The following is a 20,737-nucleotide window of genomic DNA, read 5'->3' on the forward strand; positions in this document are numbered from 1 at the left end:
GCGGTATCTGTAGGGAAACGGAGGTCTTCCCTCTTGAGTGGTTGGGCCTGGAGGGCCCGGGCCTGCTGTGTGGTTTCCTGTAGTAACCAGCAGGGGGTGCCACAGGACTGATGACTGCCTGACCGGGCCTGGCTCTCTTCTCAGGCCCCGGGGTGCTGCAAGTCAGGTGAAGAGAAACCAGGATTGTAGAAGCAAATGCCACACAGAAGCCTCCAGCCCAGGTTCCCTGTCAGCTGGGCCCTGAGTGGCCGCTGGGGATTCTGGGGGAATCTCTGTCTGCTCCCTCGTTTCTGCCAACCCCACACAGAAACAGGTCTTATTTTGTGGCCAGGCAGTACAGGAGAGAACTCTGATGCCAAAACTGAAGATTCTTCTGTAACTGGATTTTGGGAGGCAGCTGAATAGCCCTGGACCTTCTGACAGTGGCCTGGAACAGGGTGACTGGGTGTACCTGTGAGTGTGGACTGAGCTCTGAGCTGCTGGCCCAGCTGCGGCAGCATCACGGTGCTGGGACTGCTCTCTCTCCGACACTGTGTGCAGCCTGGCTTGGGTGGGGCTGTGGGGCTCAAAACAGGTGCCCCTCCCTGCCCAGAGGTGAGCACCAGCCAGGGAGGGGTAAGGGAAGCGGAGAGGCTTTGCTCAGTCCTCTCCTGTGCAGTCTGGCTCCTCAGCCTCAGACAGGAGCAGCATGGGCCTGGGGAGGGACAGGGCTTACCAGGCTTTATGTCAGATGCAGTTCTGATCCTGGGAATTTTTTTTTTTAAGATTTTATTTATTTATTTGACAGAGAGAGACACAGCGAGAGAGGGAACACAAGCAGGGGGAGTGGGAGAGGGAGAAGCAGGCCTCCCGCCGAGCTGGGAGCCCGATGCGGGGCTCGATCCCAGGACCCTGGGATCATGACCTGAGCCGAAGGCAGACACTTAAGAACTGAGCCACCCAGGTGCCCCTGATCCTGGGAATTTTGAGGTGCGTGGCGACATCAGAGCTGAAGGGGTGGGAGTAGCACCTAGGGAGAGGCTCTGCTGGAGAAGCAAAACAGGGTGTTCTTCCCCTTCTCAGGCAGGCAGTGTCGGGCAAGCAAGCTGCTGCACCCCTATCCCTCCTCCTGGGCTGCCTGGGGAAGTGGCCCAGAGCAGCCCTGGCTCCTCCTGGCTCTGACACCGCAGAGTGCAGGAATGGGGCTGGCTGCCTCGGAGGGGTGGGCCTTTCCTTTCTCACCTGCCTTCAGGACAGGGTGCAGCAGGCCCCAGACATGTCCTCAGCCTGACAGTCTGTGGTGGGCAGCTGCCCCCTTCCCAGACTTAGCAAAGGACGATGCCCACCAATGGTGACCCTGCCCACCTGGTTCCCAGCCTGGTACACCTGCTTGAAGCCTCCTCTCCGCTCACCCTCCCCATCCACTGGCCTTCTCCAGCCGGGAGAGCCTTTCCCTGTCCAGCCCAGTCAAGGCAGGTCACCATCCCAACAGCTATCCTCGTGGGCTCTCTTGGACCGGGCGGTCTTTCTGAGCTCTCTCCACAAGGTTTTCATAATATTCCCAGGCGGTTTGGGACAGCTCATTACAGGGTCAAGTCCTTCCAGTGTATGCGCTGGGCAGAAGCAGCTGGCCCCTGGCCTTGGACCTACCTCAGCACGGAAGCCCCTCACCTGGCTCATCTTTTAGTGAAGAGAGCACCCAGGGTGCCGTCCAGCCTTGGTGGGGCCCCCTTGTCCTCATGGGGGACTGTGGCCCTCCCCAGCACTTGCCCCTGAGGCAGCAGACCCGCACCCCACCCCCATTTGTCCTAGATGGCCAGGGCCTTGCGTGGGCTCCAGGGAGGGTAGACAGAGGGAGCACTGGACCTGGGGACCCAGGCCTGGTCGGATCACTTGTTACACTGTGTGATGCCGGGAAGTCATCTCCCCTCTGGGTCTCTACTTTCGCCCTCTATAAAGCAGAACCAGTAATCTTGGCTTCCCAGGAGTTGGGGAGGATCAGACAAGTGTGTACCAGGTTCGGCAGGGCCATGCGGTGAGCAGTCACCAAGGGGAGCTGGGATTATTGTCAGTGACCCATGGCTCCATCTCAGGTGACCACGAGAACTATAGCGGCAGATGGCGATACCCAGAGCCCACATGGTGGTGTGCCCTAGGAGAGGGAGTCTTTGGCCACTTCGTGGGACCTGGGCTGTGGTTAGTCACCTGCAGAGGGCGAGGCTGGGCCAGCCCTTCTTGCACAGGGTAGAGCCTCTCCCCTTAGGATCGCCCTCCTGCCAACTCTGGTGTCCTCCCACCGGTCCCTCTGCTGCTGGTCCCAGAGCTCATTTCCATCTGGCTGCTGCCACCATCAGTGGACTTTTCCTGGACCTTTAGCTTAGCAGGTGCCTTCTCCACACTGGGCACTGTTTGGGCCCATTGGAGGAAGAAGGTGGGTCAGACTGGGCCAGGTCCGCTTCCCACCTCGCCCTGGCATGGGTGCTTTATGCAGTGGAGTGTGGGAGGGTGGGGACCTCCAACACCCAGCAGGCTGGGCCCCAAGGGATAGACCATCTTGGACTGAGAGCACAGGGGAAGGCACGTCAGCATGATGAGCAGAGCAAAAGGGGGGTGTAGCAGGCCCACAAGAAGAAGAACCAGCACAGACCGAGGGTGGGGTGACTAGACTTATCATGGGGATCATTTCATAACGTATATAAAAGTACTGAATCACTATGTGGAATACCTGAAACTAATAGGATGGAATGCCAATTATACTTCAATAAAAATAGGCAACGTACGAAATGAAAAATAAAATGCACTGAATTCACAGTCTCTGAAATGTTGCGGAAGAAGAGAGTATAGGAAACATACCTGTCAGAGGTGTCAGTGAAATGAGGCAGGGAGCGGATCACAGAGGAAGTTTAAAAGGAAAAAAAGCAGTGCAGACAGATTGCGGTGGAGAGCGGGGCCCTGGGAGAGTTGGCTGACTGGGCTCCGGGAACTGGGAGCACTGGCCCAGGGAAGCCACCTCCCATCCCTGAGCACATCAGGAGGGAAGGCAGAATCCTCCTATTTTCCCTCTAGCTGTGTATTTTTAGGTGAAGGATGCTCACGGTGAAATTACTGCTCTTTTCACAGTTGGCATTAAAAGCGTAGAATAAGTCTCAAAGATTTCAAGTCACACGCTATTTCTTCTTAAAAGTCCCCTTGGGTTTTTGCTGTTTGGTGATGTGGGAAGGCGTGAAAGGAATCCCCACGAGGGCTCAGGGGTGGGGGAGGGAGAGAGCCCGATCTGTATGTGTGTCTCTGTAATGTGTATCTGCGTGTGCGCATGCGTGTGTCTCCAACTACTGGTCCTCACTCAGAGCTTTGTGTAGGTCCTGGATTTGAGGAGGAGGCTCAAGGGTGGCTCTGTGCTCCCTGTGGGATCGTGTCTGGGTGCAAAGTGATCAGGAGCAGAGCCAGGCAAGAACCCCAGGCTTGGGGAAACACTTGCCTCTCTGCTCCAGTCCCTGACCTTGACCTTGAGCACCTTTCCTTATCTGTAAAACGGGTCACGGCTGACAACCTATCGCCGTAGAGGTGTTAAAATAATCTATAAGGTGCCTGGTGCAGGGTGAACAAACTTGCCTGACTCCTAATTAGTGCCTTCCACCACATGGAGATGCCCCTAACCACACAGGCCAGAGTCAGCAGACAGCGGGACGGTGGGGGACCCCTCCTCCCCACACCCTGCAAGGACCCCACCCTCACTGTTGGGCACTGTCGACGCCCTCCAGGCTGTCCACCTCTTGCACTCTGGCAGAGGTGTCTTTAGGCTGTGAGGGGTCTGGGTGATGGTGCGGCCTGGGCCAGTGCTGGGCGGGGGTCTTGGAGCCATCATTTCCCCCAAACCTCAGCCCCTCCAGACACATGGGCCTGGCAGCGCCGCACCCCCCCTTGCAGTTTCTTTCCTTGCTTGAGGTTGTTTATTCTTGACATTCATTTCAAAGTGATTGTGCCTGGATGTGTGGATCGGGGGAGAGAAAAAGGCGAGGTGGGCATGGATGATGGCTCGGGGCCCCCTCCCGCCAGTCACAGCACGGCAGGACAAGGCTCAGCTCATTCAGGTTATTTTATTTTCTTAAAGTAGACAATCTTTACCTTTTATACAATCACCAGCTCCTCTTTCCCTCTGTACATCTCTTAAAGTCCTTGGCTGTGATTCCACACACTGACCTTGGACATACAGGTACCGAACAGAGGCTGAGAGGAAAGGAGATTTGGCAAGGGCTCTGGCGGTGCCTTCCCTCTTGACGGCGGGGGTTTCATATTTACATGCGGCCCTGGGCCAAGGTCCTCCCGTGGTGGCGGGTGCCACAGGCCCTGGGCCAGGCAGGGCCAGAGTGCAAGGTCCCGGCGGGGACTCCCTCAGGCTACAAGGCTGGCTGAGCCTTCACAGGAGTTGTAGTGGCTCTCAGCCGGTCTCAGGTACAGAACGTGCAGGGGCCAGGGCCCCATCTCTCGCTTCCCCTTCCTCCACTTGCAAAGCCACGAATAATTTACTCTTTAAATACCAAGACATTTAGCTATTGTTCATTCGCTCCTAGGTGAAGAACCTTCTTTAAATACATCACATTTATTTTCTGAAATAAAAACGAAGCAGAAACTGCACCGGTAACAGGAGGACGCTGCACGGGCTTATGTACAACGCGGCCCCGCGAGGCTGCCATAGGGCGACCGTCTGCCCCAGTGTCGCTCGGGAGCAGAGGGACAGATTCATCCAGATAACAACTTTTACACTCAGCAAGCCAGACACAAAAAGGACCACCTGAAAAAAAAAATATGTTTTGAAAATCTGCATTTTAAAAAAGAATACTCAACTGCATTTGAAAGTTTCTGTATTTCTGCGAAACACCACGAGATTTGGCCAAAAAAAAAAAAAAAAATGTCAGAGAAGAAAAACCGGGGTTTGATTTATAAAACATCAGACTAGTAGAAGAAAAGCTGGAACCCAGCTGGCCTAGTTTGAAACAAATCGTGCCACTCATGTTATTGTGTGGATTTTTGCTGCATATTTTGAAGCTGTTTTAAAAAGAGCTGTGAGTGGCTGGAGGTCTGGTTAGTGCTGTCATCTCTCCTCGCACCCTGGTTCCAGAACAAATGTGGTACAGAGTAGGCCAGCGGTAGGCGTGGCCAGCAGGGAAGGCGCACGGACCCTGCTCTGGTCCTCCCTCCTGGTCAGCGGCAAGGTCCCCAGTCCGAGGCTTGGGCAGAGCTGGCTTCCTCCAGATGACCCAGCCGCCTCTCCTCATAGTCCCATGGGGAACCCCATGCAGAGCGGGGCCAACTCGGGAAGGCAAGGTGAGGGGGCAGGAAGGGCTTGTAGTGAACTTGGTGACAGCTGCTTAAGTCTTCAAGAGGCTCCAACGCTTCGGGGAACTTGGCCATTTCCAGACTGTGTGTGTGTGCATGTGTGTGCGTCTACCTACCTAGCAATCTATCCGTATATATTTATGTTTGCGGAAACGTGGGGGCCAAGGAGGTGCAGGGGCGGGGGGGACATTCATCAGGCCCCCCGTTTTCTGCCCCTGGGCTGGGTCTCCCTAGCACGAGTGGGGGTGTGACACCCCAGGGGTTTCACCACAGGCAAACCGGCCAGCCCGGCTCCTCAGCAAAGGCCTATGTACTTGAGATTGTTCTGTATGATGACGTCTGTCACCGCATCAAAAACAAACTGGATGTTACTGGTGTCGGTGGCACAGGTGAAGTGGGAGTAGATCTCCTTGGTCTCCTTGTTGCGGTTCAGGTCCTCGAACTGCCGCTGGATGTAGACGGCGGCCTCCTCGTAGGTGTTCTGGCCCTTGTATTCAGGGAAGCAGATGGTGAGCGGGATGCGCCGGATCTTCTCCGCCAGCAGGTCCTTCTTGTTCAGGAAGAGGATGAGTGAGGTGTTGATGAACCAGTTGTTGTTACAGATGGAGTCAAAAAGGCGCAGGCTCTCTGCCATTCGACTCTGCAGGCAGGAAAATGCGGGTGTTAATCAGGGGATGCAGCGTGGAAAGGCTTGAGGCCTGCAGCCCTTCTGGGAGGAAGCCCTCCCACCCCATAGCAGGGTCTCCCAGCCTGACGCGGCCCTGGAAATGTCATCCTTCTGTTGGGAAGTCCTTCCTCTGTCAGCCAAGTCTGTCTTCACCTGCCTCCCACGGGCTCTGGGAAGTGGCTGGCACGGCCCTCGGCACCCTGACACTTCTTTGTAAGGGCTGTCCTGCTTCATCGGACCCTCCTCTGTGGCTTGGGCCTGCTGCCCAGCCTCCCTCAGCTGCAGGGACCCGGGCAACTAGGTACTCACAGCCGAGGGCCCCATCTCCTGTGGTCCTGTGCTAGCTCACGGCCCCCGAGCTGCCATCACGTCTCCCTCAAGGTGAGCATGGCCAGCCTCCTGCCCGGCCGGCAGCTCTGGCCCGTCCTCCAAGCCTTGGTCCTGTCATATGGTACCGTCAGTCCTCAGCCAGATCTGTGAGTGGAGAGCCTGTGCTTCCAAAACCAAAGGCTCCAGTCCAGAGAGTTGGGGAAGGCTCAGGCCCCTCTGCCCCGGCCAGGACATTGGGCTCATGTGAGGACAGTGGCCCAGGAGACTCGGTGACCCAAGTGGCACTGGCCTTTACTTACCCCTTCTTTCTGAGGACCTCAAATGGGTTGTAGTGACTGAGTTTTTAAGGAACATAAAGCATCTGTCTGACTCCCAAGCCCACTGTTTCCACACACAACTGATAATTCTAGCTTCCAAAAGGACTCCTGGTGAGTTACTATGGTGAAAGCTGCCCCTCATTTTAAAATAAAATGAACAAGCCAAATGTCCGAACAAAGCCCGCAACTAGTTTAGTTTAGATCTGAGGCGTTGGATTTAAGGACTTTCTGACCATATTATATCACCAGTCATGTGGTAATGATGAAGGAAGCCGCAGCTGGTGCTGATGGTGTGGCCATGGCTTGCACCTTCCTAAACCCATTTTACAGATGATGAAACTGAGGCCTGAGGAGGTGGGAAATGTGCTCCAAGATCCACAGCCAGGAGCTCAGGCTCACTGCAGCATGGATGGGCAGCACTGTTGGCCTAAGTGAGGTCACCCCAGATGGGGGTGTCCAGGAGGATGCCTCAGTGAAACCCTGCTCTCCTGGGGATCCTGAATCGCCTGAGGTACACAGTCTAACAGCATCAGTGCTGAGAAGGAACCAGGTTGAGTGGGGAGAGGATGCTCAGAGGTACTTGTCATTATTCTCCCACCTCAGAGAAGCTGCCCTGAGATTCCATATACACCTTGGAGATTGTGTTTTCCAAAACCGATCTTGTGCCTTGTTTAGAATGAGCTCAGGAATACCAGAAACTCTGGAAAGTGAGTGGTTTCAGGTTTTGGGAAAAGGCGGGGGGTGGTGACCTTTCTGCAGAAACAAGATGCAGGATCCCCAGCCCCAGTAGAGCCTGGAAGAGCCACACCATGTTCCCAAATGTGAGATAAGTGGTGGTCTAGGAATGTCACATTCTATTGGGGAGTAATTAGCGCTAATGGATTCCTGGAAGCCACACTCTAAAGCCTAACAGAGCTATCAATTCTCTTAGGAATGATGTCATAATCAGGGGCTGTATTTCTGACCCCAAATTTCGCATCAGATAAATAACAGATGTGGTCATTAGCATGCACACATTAATCCATTGAGCAAATACTTGCTGAGCATGCCCTAAGGGCCAGTGACAGGCCCCAGCTCTCATGCCAGGTGACAGAGCCCAGACAGGGGCCCAGGACTCAGAGTGGGATGGGCTGGCCACCAGCAGGTCGGACCTAGCAGGCCAGTGCCCAGGGCTGGGCCCTGAGTACGGAGCTGCGGTTCACGGAGTGGGAGCCAGGACATGGCCAGGGTCCTAGAATGGGTATCTGCTGGGTCACTTGGGGGGAAAGCCAGGGGAGCTCTTATACCTGGCCCAAGCCCAGCAGCTCTGGGCAGGCTGTGGAGTCTGGGAAGCAGAGGGGCAGGAGGGCATCCCCAACATGCTGGAACAGTGCATGGGCACGCGTGCTGGCCAGCACTGAGGCCTCTGCCGGTCGGCCCCTTGAGGGCAGGCCCTGTGTGGCACTGGAGCGGTCAATAGGCCACATTTCCCCTCCCACCTCACGGCCAGCTCGGCTGCCCTTCACCCCAGGTTCCTGACTTCAGCCCCAACTGACCTTCCTGTCCCATGTGAACCTCTGCCCCACAGACAGCTCTTGGCAGGCTTTCTGGACCCTAGACATCTTTCTGAGCCTTAAGTTCCTTACTTGGAAATCTGGGAACTCGGGCACTTTCCTTACAGGGCAGCCATGCCCTTGGCAGTACCTTGCAAATACTCAAAGGATCACTACTGCCTAAGACCACAGAACAGGGGTCTCCCTCATCGTGGGGCCCTTGCCCACTCCTGGGGCTCCTCTTGCTTTCCTGGCTTTTGGGGGCTCAGGTTTCCTGCTTCTCTCTCTTCCTTGGGACAAACCATGGGTAACCACACTGGCCATTATTTACACACCTGGGAGATGGTGGGCATCAAAGAGTAACCACAAAACCTCTAACTGTGTAGACACCCTGGCTGTGTGGGCGCTGCCAGGCAGGATTCAGCACAGCCTGGGAGACGCACCGACCGGGTACCAGCTTAAAGAAACACACACGAGCTTCAGAGCTCGAGAAGCACTGGCCTAGATGCTATACTCCACCTGCCATCCCCAGCTGCTCCCGGGATGCTCGTGGCCCACATGGGGTGCCGCCGTGCCAGGCCCCTCTGCTGAGGAGCCAAACCCAGGTGACGTGTGGGCAGGGTGGGGCCCTGGTGCTACAGGGGGGACTGGGCGCCCATGGTGCTGTCACTGTGGCACATGCCCTTCTGCCTCCCAAGTGGGCAGAGAAGTGTCCTGACACCTCAAAGCACAGATCATTGAAAAAGGAACGTGCTATTTTGGGCGGTAACTCTGGAAACTGCACGAGTGTGAGTATGGGAGGAATGAGTGCCGTGGGTCCCCGCCCAGCCTCTAGGGCCTCCCTCCTCCTCTCTCCATGTTCTGCTCACCCTCTGCAGCCTCGCTGAAGGCCCCTTCTTCCTGGAAGCTCCCCTGACTTCTCCCACCCCCATACCCTGTTCACCTTCCTGCAGCATATGTCTGGCTATGCACCCTGCACCAGGATAAAGTCCCAGCCCCTCAGTCTGGCCTTCAGGGCCTCCCCTGCCTCCCCCTCCAGTGGGTGTACATGGCCTGGACACCAGCTATGGCCCCATTCTTCTCCTCCCTGGCCTGCGTGGGGTCCCCCCTGCCACCCAGTTCCCTTGTGACTCTGTCCACTTGGTGTTATGGGTCAGAGCTGCTGCTGAGGGCCCCAAAGGTGGTAAGCCAGGGTTGGGCACCATCCTTGTGCAGTCCAACTGGGCTGCTGGGCCCCTAGGGCAAATGAAGCCAGGGGTAGCTTTGGAATCATTGCTAGCACATCATCCCCTTGTCCTGCGAAACTTCCGTTAGCCCGATACAAACATCTTCGTAGATGCGGAATTCGAGAAGCCTGCAAGTCATGTCTGTGCTGCAAGCAGGGGTGCTACCCATTTCACACATGGGGAGACAGAGGCTGGGACAGGCCGACTCCCAGGGCTCGCCTAAGAGCCCTCTGTCTCCACCAGCTACATGTTCTCTCCCAGCAAGAAGCCCTCCTTGCCTTTACCGCTCTAGCTGCCAACGGAGCAGTGGTCATGGGTGCTTCACCCAGGAGGAAGCACACCCACCAGTAGCCCCCAGCAGTGCCAGCCTGGGGCTCTGATGCCCAGCCAGCTCTCTCCAGGGCCTGCTCACCAGCAAGATGCCCTTTCTAGGAGTCTGGGATTTGTTTGCACATTCATTTATATAAAAAACGTGGAACAGACAATTCCCATCAGAAGCGTGGGCAATGGCGGGAATCATACTGCCCCATGGTGAGAAATCAGTGATTTGTAACAAAGCATGTCAGACAGCGGGAAGCAGCTGGGGGGCTGCATGTAGTCCCCGGGGTGCTAAAGAAGTCATTTCTTGGCCATTTGCAAAAAAAAAAAAAAAAAAAAAGCTCCTACTCAGGTCCAAATATACTCAATGCTACTGAGTAGACTTTTCCCCAGGTGGCCTGTGGATGTCACCAGGCTGGACCTAATGTAATGACCTGTTCCTTTTCTTTTTTTAAGGTTTTATTTATTTGAGAGAGGGGGACGTCAGGCAGGGGGACGTCAGAGGGAGAGGGAGAAATAAACTCCACGCTGAGCAGGGAGCCTGACATGGGGCTCAATCCCAGGACCCCAGGATCACAACCTGGGCCAAAGGCAGACACTCAACCAAGCCACCCAGGTGCCCCTAATGACCTGTTCCTAAGGAGCTGGCTGGCCTGTGAGTCTGGGGTCTTTGCTCAATGCTGAACTTGGCAGCAGAGGCCTTCACCAGGCACATGGCTACCATGTGTCAGCACCCCTGGTGGCCTGGACTGGACCAGCTTCATTTTGAGGCCCACAGCCAGGGTGAGCTGGGGTGTGAAGGGGAGCCTGCATATAGTGAGGGGAATGTTGCCCCTTGGTTCTGATCCTCTACGAAGGCTCTCCTGATCACAGGAGGGCTGTCCCTGTCCCTGGTTACAATCACAGGGTCGGGGCCAGAGGTCTGGCATTTGCTGTCTCCATCAGTTTTTGATGTGCCTTGGACAAGTCATTTCTCCTCTCTGGGCCTCAGTTTCCTCATCTGTAAAATGGGATGGTCATGGCATTCAATGCCAGGACCACTGCGAGGAGCATTGAAGGTGCTGGTGTGAGAAGAACCTGGGTCTGTTGGGCCTTGTCCTGTGGCTGCTGCTGCCCAGTGGGCACTCTCCCATGCCACTCATTGCCCCTTGCCCTGGCACAGGGGTGTCTGTTGTCTCCTCTCAGCTCTCAGTGGCGGGGCCCCCTCCCTGCACCCCCAGCACAGAGCCGCTGTGGGACGCCATGGTCCCAGCGCAGGAGCAGCTCCATGGGCTGGAGGGAGACAGGCCTGACTGCAGACCTGGGCTCAGCCAGTCAGCACCTGACAGGTTCCTGGGGCCGGCAGCACCTCTGTGCTGACCACAGGTTCTGGGGCCACTTGGCTCCTCAGGGCACCTCCTGTGACTGCTCAGCCTGGAGATGCGATGGCCACTGGGCCCTGCCCTCAGCGGTGTGAGGCTTGCCTCCTCACAGGAGGCACCCTTAGCTTTTCAGGGGTGCACAGGACAGCCCCGAGTGCCAGGCGGAGCACCTCGTGATGACTGTTTCCCCAATTTGATGGTCAAGCCTGGGAGCTATGGCACAGCAGGGCTGCCTTTGGTTTCCTTGCGTGCTGGCTGGGTGGGAGAGGGCTGGTTCCCAGAGACCCAGCCTTGAACCCAAGCATGGGCACTCAAGGACAGCCCCTGCACTTTGCAAATGAGCAGAATGGGCCCCACAACAGGCAAAGGGGTCTGTCTGGACGTTTCCTGCATGGCATCTTCTAGCACGTCTGACTCCCACTGATTTGCGAGTTCACTGGCCTGCCTGAGGGAGAGAGGCCAGCAGGTGTCCTCCAGGCTGTGGTTCTTGGGTCCCTCTCTGAGTGAATTCTGGCTCCCCCCCCGCCCCCCCCCCGCTCATGCCTGGGGGTTGGGGAATGTTCAGCCCTCCCAAGGCACTGTAGTTTCTAGAGAAAGGTAGGGGAACGGGTAAGGGAGCTGGCTAATGACTACCAGCCTGCTTTGGGTTTTTCTAAACTGTCCGTCTTGGGGCCTCTAATTTCAGTTTCCAGCCCTCCTTCCTCGTGGGCCATCCTACCTCTCTCCCAAAGCCTGCGCCAGCTTCTCGAGGGTCACACAGCTTGCTTCCACAACTTTTGAGTGTGGGGTCTTGTATGCAGCATATCTGCAACTTAATAGGCTTTTGGGGCGGTGGCCTGCTTTTGGAGCTGGGGATCCTTCAGCGTCTCTTTACTGTAGCCTAACTAACCCACAGAGTAATGTACACATCACTTTCCAGCAGCACCAAACTGTGGGCAGGCGGGCAAGACAAAGACCTCCATCCATTGCACACCTCCTGACGGACACCTATAGCTCAGGGTGCCCAGAGGGCAGGGTCTTTCCTGTTCTCTCCTCACAGGCCACCACAGGTGTTGTTAGGACCCAGGTCCTGTTTGTGGTGACTCACTGACCACCCCTGGACTGACCACCAAGCTATGGGGAAGGGGCAGGGGCATGCTCTGAACCACTCTCCATCCCCAAATTTCTTGACTGAGCTCTTGGGGCAAAGTCTGGACACCCTTGCGGGGGGGCACACTGGCCCTTCATGATCTGGGTGTTCTCATCTTTCTCCCCAGCCCCCACCTCCATGTGACTCCCTGTTCCTGGCCCTCACCTGCTCCGAGGTGCCTTGCACAGACTGCCACTAGCCTGTATCACTCTGGGCAAGATGCTTGCTTCTCAGTGCCCCAGGCCCTTATCTGTGAGGCAGGGATACCAGCCTCACAAAGCGGGGTGGCTTAAAATGGAGAAAATGCCTACAAAGACTCACACTCGCTATTTTCGTCATTGGTTGCGGGGCCCTGGGTCCTCTACCTCTTGGGCCTTGGGTCCCCATCTGGCTGTAGGGTGGGTGGAGCCACAGGCATGCTGCGTGGCACCTGGCCAGGTGTGCCTGGCCCAAAGCAGGTGCTCAGCCAACCTTGCTGCCCTGTTGCCATCACATGGGTCTCCCACTGTCCTGTTCTAGGAAGGGGAAGGCTGTGCGGATGCTGCTCCTTGCTCCCCTTGGGGCCCCCAGGAAGCCTGAGCACACTCCCAGTTGCCTTGGTTTCCATACCAGCTCCCAGCTCTGTAGTCCTCCTGGGACACTGGTCCAGTCCATCCTGTTCCCAACACCCTCTTCTCTTGTGTGGACACACATCCCAGGGCTGATGGGACCTGTACCTGCCTACCCTCCAAGGTCTTGGGCAGCCATATGCAAATGTCAACTCATGCTGAACATGCCATCAGCCAGACCCTTGGAACACAGGGGAGGCCAACTGGGGGCCTGCCCTGTACTGATGGGTATATTTCACTGAGTGGGAGATATGCCAGGAGGTGGTAGCATGTGATATGTTGCATGGCTGGGGAAGGCTCTGTACTGACCCATCCTATCTCCCTGTCTGCTCCCTCTCCCCCAAGTTCCCACCCCCCAGGGTCTGGTGCAGGGCTCACTGTGGTCACAGCACACGGCAAGGCTAGCTGGCCCAACCAGGAGTCCACAGGGGTCTCCAGCCCTAGACCTCACATAAAATGCAGGTGACATCAAGGTTTCAACTCTTCCCAGCACCAGCCTGAACCCTGGGGTCCAGGTGACTTGGAACTCCAGCCTGCCAACACTTCAACACCCCTTCCTTGCTTCCTTAGCTTCCTGGTAGACCCTCTCCAGGGGCCCTTCTGCGTGAGATGCTGTTCTAAGCATAAGGGAGATGGAGAGGTGAGCCAACAGCCCTGTTCTCAATGAGCCAGTCCTGGGCAGGATGAAATGAACGAAGTGGTGTGGTGGCTGTGGAGTGGCCAACGAGGGCCAGAACCCTTGATCTGCCAGCCACCAGCTCTTAGCTGTCCCAAGCCTCAGTTTCCCCACCTGTAAAATGAAGTCTGTTAGTGTGTCTCCTCACAGGGTGGCTGAGGACTAAAGCATGACATTCAGGGAAAGCTCAGTCCCCATGCCCAGGCACTGTGGCTGCGAGTGGCCATCATGGGTATGACTGAGATAAAAGGGGAGGCTTCCTGGAGGAGGGGGCATCTCTACTGGGCCTTATGGGGGGTCGGGCAGGGAAAGGCACTGGAGTAAAGATCAGCAAAGGCACAGAGCTGCAGTGTAGGCAAGCTGGTAGGGGTGGTGGAGGGGATGCAGTGGGGGGTCAAGGCCTGGCACTGGCTCAGCTGGGGCTCCAGAGCCCAGGGAGTCTCTGTCCTGTCCTGAGACTCAGTTTCCTCATCTCTAGGATGAGGTCTCAGTTTTGTTATAACCTGGAAAGCTCAAGTCTGTCCATTGTAGAAAAGCCTGGAGTGTTTGTTCACGGGAACTGTGAATTCAGCTTTTCACACTGGAAGTAGGGCTGGAAGGCTGGGCTATGCACATGAATGAGTTCCATTCACCATGGATGGAGCTGGCCCCGATGCGGCCCACCCTGTAGCTGAGACACTGGGCCTGGCCCTGGGCAGCGGAGTGCCAGGTTCCAAGGGCGCTGAGAGCGGGACCAGGGCAATTAGCCTGCCTGGCAGCACCATGGCTGGATGGGCCAAAGGGGAGGTTTCATTTGGGTCTGGACATCAAAACTGGCACCCTTCACCCAACAGCCAAGCCTCCGGCCCCCATGGACTCCCTCTATGGTGGAAGCTTGGGGGCACCAAGGTTGGGGGCTGCCTGTCAGCTGGCAGGGTGTGGTCTGAGGAGTGGGGGAGTGCTGACCCAGTGAGTGGCATGTCCCAGTGGGCAGTCTGGTGCCCACCCTCAGTGCAGTGCCAACTGCCCCTCCACCCCCCCACCCCCCCAGGATCCTGTGCTCTGGGCCTGGTAGGTGGGAGGAGCCTCCAAGACTTCCCTGGCCCATCCTGAGCCCTACTAAGGCAAAGTTGGCTTTGGTGTCCCCAGACTTCTCCAGTGGGAAGAGGGCGAGTGTGCCCTACCCTCAGACCTATGCCCTGAGTTCCTGGCAGGAAGGAGCACGGGGTGGGCGGGACCGGTGTTAGACGCGTTTGCAGCTGTGGACTGGTGTAAAGACAGACAGGGTTGTGCCTGCAGAGTAAAATCACTCCAAGGATGGTGTCACTCAGGAAAACAGCTGATTCTTTGTCTCCAAAGAAGTGGGGGGCGGGGGGGCAGGTCTTTGGGGGTGAGAGAGGAGTATGTGTGTGTTTCTCTTCATGTGAAGCTGCAGAGAAGTCTAGGATGGCCTGGGGGTGCTCAGGTGGCCCTGCTGGGTGGCCGCGGGAAGCCGCTGGAGGCTGATCGTGGGGTGCCCCAGCCCAAGGCTCTGGGAGCAAGAGGCTAGGCCGGGCCCAGACTGCAGGCTGCCCGGTGGCTCAAAGCCCTTTGCTTCCCCAGCCAGTCCACTGAGGGTCCTCATCCTTCCAGGGTTCAATTCTCTTTTGGGCTCCAGCTTGTCCAAGGGGAGCTCAGAGCCACAAGACCCTGGCCTGTGTCTACCCGCAGGTGGAGGAGTGCAGACAGGAGGGCTCCCATGGGAACAGGGTGGTGGTGGCAAGAAGTAGAGCAAGAGCCCCAGGCTGGGCTGGAGGCCCCCTCCCACTGTGCCTTGGGGGCTATCCCTAGGGGTAGTGGAGGAGGGACAGGGACTGTGAGGAGCAGGAGACAGGGTGGGATCCTGGCACGAGAAGGATGTTAGGACCAGCAGAGTCTCATCCGGGCACAGGCCTTGTGCTGTTGTCACAGAGATGCTCTTGGGTCAACGTTAGGATACTCAGCTCTCCTTTCAGAGGAGCTATGGCCAACAGTGAGGACCTGTGGTCAAGCAGCCTTCTTGGGCTCCAGGACACCCTTCGCCATTCACCTCTGTGGAGAAGCATCTCCTGCCAGCCTGCTGCCTGTCCCCATGCCCCACCACACCCCACGCAGACGGCAGGCAGTGCCTGGGCTTTCTGGGGTCTCCGTTGGCTGCTGGGCTGAGCTCGCCTTGCCTTGCCTGGTTGGAGCCTAGAGATTTCTGGCTGCACCCCTGACCCGTGGACAGATGGCCGTGTTCCAGGGCAGGCTCTCCCAGGCTCTGCCACTCCCCTTTTGAGCCGGAGGGGGAGGCCACTGTACACACTCCCCTGAACTCGAGGAGCTTGGGACGCATTTGGGAGGCGATGGTAGAGGAAAGGGATGGGCACACAGACAAAAACCACACAGAGAGGCAGCATTGCTGCTCCTCAGCAGAGGCCCAGTGCGGGAGCAGGTGGAGGAGGTCTGTCGGCTCACGCCTGCAGGGACAGGGACAGGATGCTCGGGGCTCCCCGGGCAGCCCCAGCTCAAGGCTGTCACCTGCTGGAATTCATGTTTCTCCACCCCCTTCCCCTGCCCCACGGTATGTGTCCCCTCATTGGGAGTGTCTCCTGCAGGGCAGGACCTGTGTGTTCAGCTCACCCAGGCCTGGATGGAAATCACTGTGATCCTGTGCGGACAAGAGGGCCGATGTGGTTATGGCCCAACCGCCCACAGGGAGACAGCGGGCAAGGAGGGCTCTGAGTTGCTCTCTGTGCTCACCGGGCTGAGGATCATGGCAGCCCCTCAGGTCCTCCCAAATGCTGAGCTGCTGAGTTTGTCATCGCAGCTGCGACCCAGGGTGGCTGCTCCCCTCCCTCTGTTGAGCTGAGTACTCAGATGCTCAGTTGACTCACTGCTGTTGCCATGGCAACTGAGGAGAAAGCCTCCACCCTCAGAGCCTCACACAGCAACACAGACCGATGGCAGGAGGAGGCTGCTGATCTTGAGCTGGGCCAGGTGTCCCTTCACAGGGGCACACAGGCCTGGCCCTGGCTGGCTGGCCTGAGAAACGTTGTCCATAACTACCTACGTGTTGGGGGGAAGCAGGGGAGGGTCTCTGGGAGTTGAGGGGACCCCACTCTTCCTGCGGGACAGGGTAGTGGGCAGGGAAGAGGGGAGGTCCTTCCAGTGACCCGCTCCTGGCTGAAGCACCCCTGGGTGGAGGGGACCTCCCGATGGGAGAGGAGGTTAGGTGCTGGCAGTGTTCGCCCCTACAGCTGCCCCTGGTGGCTCTGCGCCTTGCTTCTTCCCTTGTGTGGAGACTACCATGATGCCTGCATGTCCAGCTCTGTTCATCTCAGGAAAGAGGCTGTAAGGGGATCCTCCCAATATTCCCATTTTACAGATGTAGAAACGGGCTCAGAGGGTTTGCCTGGCCTGCCTAGGCCCGGCTGCCAGGCCTAACCGCCCCCCAACAAGGAGAGCCCCAGACAATCACAGCCACCCAGGCCTGGTCATCCCCCGGTCCCCAGCTATTGGCCTCAGGAAAGGGGGACACATCTGGGGACAGAGCTGGATGACCGGGGTCCAGACCAATGTGGTTAGCATTTCCCACTTCTTCCTCCCACAAACCTAAACGCTGCCTTGTCAGACTGGAGAACTGGATTAATGAGGCTAATGAATCGATGAGCCCCTGACTGTCCCTGGAGCCAATCTGCAGGGACAGCACAGAGAGGAGAGCCACCAGAGCAACGCGGGTGAGCCAGAAATCACTGTCGCTCCCCCTCCCCTCCTCCCGGGCATTCAGGGCCTCTGGGGCAAGCAGCATTCTCCCTCAGGACAGCTCCTGCTGCCCTCTGTTGCCCAGGCCCAGGTCAGCTGCCCATCCCCCAAACCTAGGCCCTCGAGGCCACGGAGCTGCGCTGGCCCTGTAGCTGTGTGTAAGCCCTCAGGATGCCCAGGCCAAGACAGACGGACACAGACCTGTCCACACACAGGGACAGCAGCTCATGCCCCTCCCTCCCCTCCATCAGTCACAGCCACCAGGGGCTTCCTCTCCTCAGCACCCCCACCCTCCCACTCCATGGTTTCCTATCCCACTCTGTTCTCGTGGCCTCCCCGGTGTAGGCCCTGGCTACCCTTGCTCTCTGACCCTTGGTCAGATGTCCACTCAGATCAGCATCTGACCCCCTTTTCTCTCTGGCTCCTTTCAGCTTTAAGGCTCCCTGGGTGGCATGTGTGGGACAGTCTGGAAGTGTCAGTGGCTGATCCCTTAGCAATGCAGCAAGCAACCCTATAGGGTGGAGGCCTGGGTGAGGAGCCCTCAGACTCCGTCTGCTCCAGCAGGGCTGCCCACGCACTGTGCGGCCAGGCCCACGGAGGGCTGCCTTGGTTCTCCTTGAACTTTACTGGACAGCCTCGGGTCCTGCGAGCCAGGAGACAGCAGTTATTTTCGGCTACCATGCAATGAGTCACAATAGAAATGTGGTCAATAGGCAATAATGTGAGGAAGCTGGAGGCCCAGCATCCCACTCACTGAGCACCACTGGGTGCAGCACTGAGATTCAGGCCCAACCTCTGCCCGCTGCTTTGGCTGCCCTTCTAGTCCCCTTTCTCTGGACCCCAGTTGGTCACTTGGCTACATCTTAAGCTCCTACTGAGTGTAGTGTGCACTCCTGCCTCGAGGGACAAAGAAGAGCAAGGAGCAGTCCTGGCTTATGAGAACGGAGTCCCCCTAGGGGAAGGACACATATGCCACTAACTGTCCAAGCTGGAGGGCAGGCGGCACGGAGGGAGGGGCCACGTCTGGGCACTGATGAATGAGCTGACTTCTGCCACCAGAGGAAGAGGCGTCCCAGGCTGTGGGCACAAGCCTAGCTGAGGCTGGGGGGGTGGGTGGCTCTGGCATGCAGAGGGCCCCGTGTCAGGCTGTGGGCTCTGCCTGCATCCCGTCCCATTGATGGTACCTCCAGACGCACCCGGAATCTGTCCACACCTCTCCTTCCCAGTGCTCCCCCCTTCATCTCTTGCCAGACCATCTCCCGGCTTTCTGCTCTGGGGCTCTCTCCCCATGACCCTACCACAACAAAACCTAACCTTTCCAGTCGTTTCTATCACAGAAGATGATACCGCGCTTTCCCCCAGCTCCCTGACTCATTCTTCCCCTCCCTGCCTGAGGGCCGCGGCCACCGCTGTGCTGTTCCTTCCCTGGGGTCCCCACAGAGAGGGTCAGCTCTCCAACGCCTTCCCTGACCCCCCACCTGAAGCACGACCTCAACCGTCTGTTAATTTGCCACACAGCTTCAAGCGCCATCGGACCCCGTTCTTGCCATTGCTCATCATCTGCCGTGAGCACAGTGCCCCGTCTGTCAGGGGCACAGGTCTCTCCAGCACCCAGCCACGGCGGTCTGCCGAACGCGGGGTGACGGCAGCAGGGCCAGATGGCGCACACTGTGGGCGATCGTTCGGTGTGGCAGCCATGTGTGCGGGGCCAGGGTGGGGTGGGAGGAGCCACGGGCGCCCAGGGCCCCTGCCCCGCCCTCCCGCACAGGTGCACTGCCCTGGGCCTGGCCCACAGATGGCCTGCGGGCCTCACACTGCTCACACTGCTCCCAGGGGCCATCGAGGAGAGCAGGGCCAGGCCTCCCTCCTTGGTCTTTCACTGACAGTTGGCCCCGTCCTTTCTCACTTCAGCTCCGTCGCTCAGTGGATCAATCTGGCAAAACGAGCTGAAAAGGCGTTTGATAAGCGGGAGCTCTTCCGGCTTTAAAACGATCAGGATCTACCTGATCCCGTGTCTTGGTGGATGCAGTCTTGGGTTTTATTTTCCTGTTTCCGTCCCCCGTGGCCAGCCCCCAGGGGGTTTTGTGTAGACGCCCCAGGCCCCGACTCCACGGGTGTGTTCCTGTCCACGCCATGTGGGATGGGCCTGCCTGGTTCCTGCTTCTACCACCCCCAGCCTCTGGGGCCACCTGCAGACGAATAGCCCTGAGGCCACAGGACGCCCTGCTAGAGTGGAGATTAGCATGTGGCACAGAAAGATTAGCAACTCAGGGCGGCACACCTCATGAGTGCCCTTGGACAGTCGCAGGTTTTCATGGGGCCCTTGACCTTCCCACCACCTTCTCCTCTCCTTTTCTTTCCCAGGTCCCTCCTGCCCCAGGGTCCTGCTTGCTGCACGCCTAGGCAAGGAGGGAAGGGGACAGAAGGGTCAGGAGAGGCCCATTTTAAAGTGCCCAGCCCTGCAGGCCTTGGGCCAGCAACAGATGGGGCTTCTCTGGGGTGGGAGTGTGTTCCAACCTCTGCAGAAGTCAGTCACTGCTTGCCTATCCCCGTGCCCCCCAATCCAGTGACAACTGCAATGCTCATAGTAACAGCACCGGCTAGGCCTGCCACTTTAAACAGCAAAGTCTGTTTAAACAAGATAACAGGCTGCTGGTAAAGCTGAAACTCGGGTCCTAATAGCCTAAACCCCTCTGAACCTGCCAGAAACAGGGAATAGCTACTTCCTGCCTCACCCAGCAGTTTAGCTTTGGACCACCTGCCTCTGATGCCTTCCACCCAGCTTGGCACACACCCTCCGTGGGCCATTCTGTTTGCTGGTCCCTGGCTTCCCCATGTGTACAGGGAGGGGGACTAGGGGGACCCGAAGTAAGAGCAAGGGTGGGAGCATCTCAACCCCCCTCCCCGCCACGGCAGGGGAGAGCCAAGGATCCTCCTTAGAAGGTGACAGAGGGACGAGCTGGGCCACCTGGGGAACCTGTTCTTAGAACCTGAGTTCCCTCGTCTGTGTGGTGGGTGTCTCAGGTTTGCATGGGCTTAGAGGTTTGCATGCAGCGCCCCATGACTGCATCTGGGGGTCTAGTCTCTGTCCTCTGCCCTCGTCTTCCCACCTGGATGTCAACCCCTGGGGACTGAGGGCTGAGGCCTGCGTACCACCGACTCTCCCACGGTGCCTGGCACAGGGCTGAGAACCAGGGCACCTCAATACAAGTGTGGTCACTCCAGCTCGCCTCCTTCCATTTCTTCTGTGGCCAACCACAGCCCACACAGCCATCTGAGCTCTGGGCCAATGCTGTGCCCCAGCCCCGTGGGCTGCCTGGACTCCTCAGGAGCTGTGCAAGGGACGAGGGGCCTGGACCTGGGCAGCCCAGGCCACACAACACCCCTGGGGCCCCAGCTGACTGAACTGCCCCCTGGGTTTCTGAGTGGGCCGACCAGGACACCCGCACCCCAAATACACACATCGCTTGGTTTGCTTTCTGCTCTCACTGAACCTCAGAATCAATGATCCCA

At 57.7% G+C, this 20,737-nt stretch overlaps 2 protein-coding genes across 2 annotated transcripts in view; one reads left to right on the forward strand and one right to left on the reverse strand.

The window, feature by feature from the left end:
• The window catches only part of RSPH14 (radial spoke head 14 homolog), a 74,114-nt gene that overhangs the window by 8,140 nt on the left and 45,237 nt on the right, over nucleotides 1-20,737 (forward strand). The gene's annotated exons all lie outside the window — the stretch shown is intronic.
• Nucleotides 4,066-20,737, reverse strand: part of GNAZ (G protein subunit alpha z) — a 51,785-nt gene continuing 35,113 nt past the window's right edge. The window contains exon 3 of the mRNA XM_034989267.1: nucleotides 4,066-5,956. Coding sequence (XP_034845158.1) covers nucleotides 5,612-5,956 — 345 coding nt within the window. The 3' untranslated portion in view covers nucleotides 4,066-5,611. The remainder of the gene's footprint in view (nucleotides 5,957-20,737) is intronic.

Source organism: Mirounga leonina, unplaced genomic scaffold (assembly GCF_011800145.1).
Source record: "Mirounga leonina isolate KUSES-001 unplaced genomic scaffold, KU_Mleo_1.0 Mir_481, whole genome shotgun sequence".
Lineage (NCBI taxonomy): Eukaryota > Metazoa > Chordata > Mammalia > Carnivora > Phocidae > Mirounga > Mirounga leonina.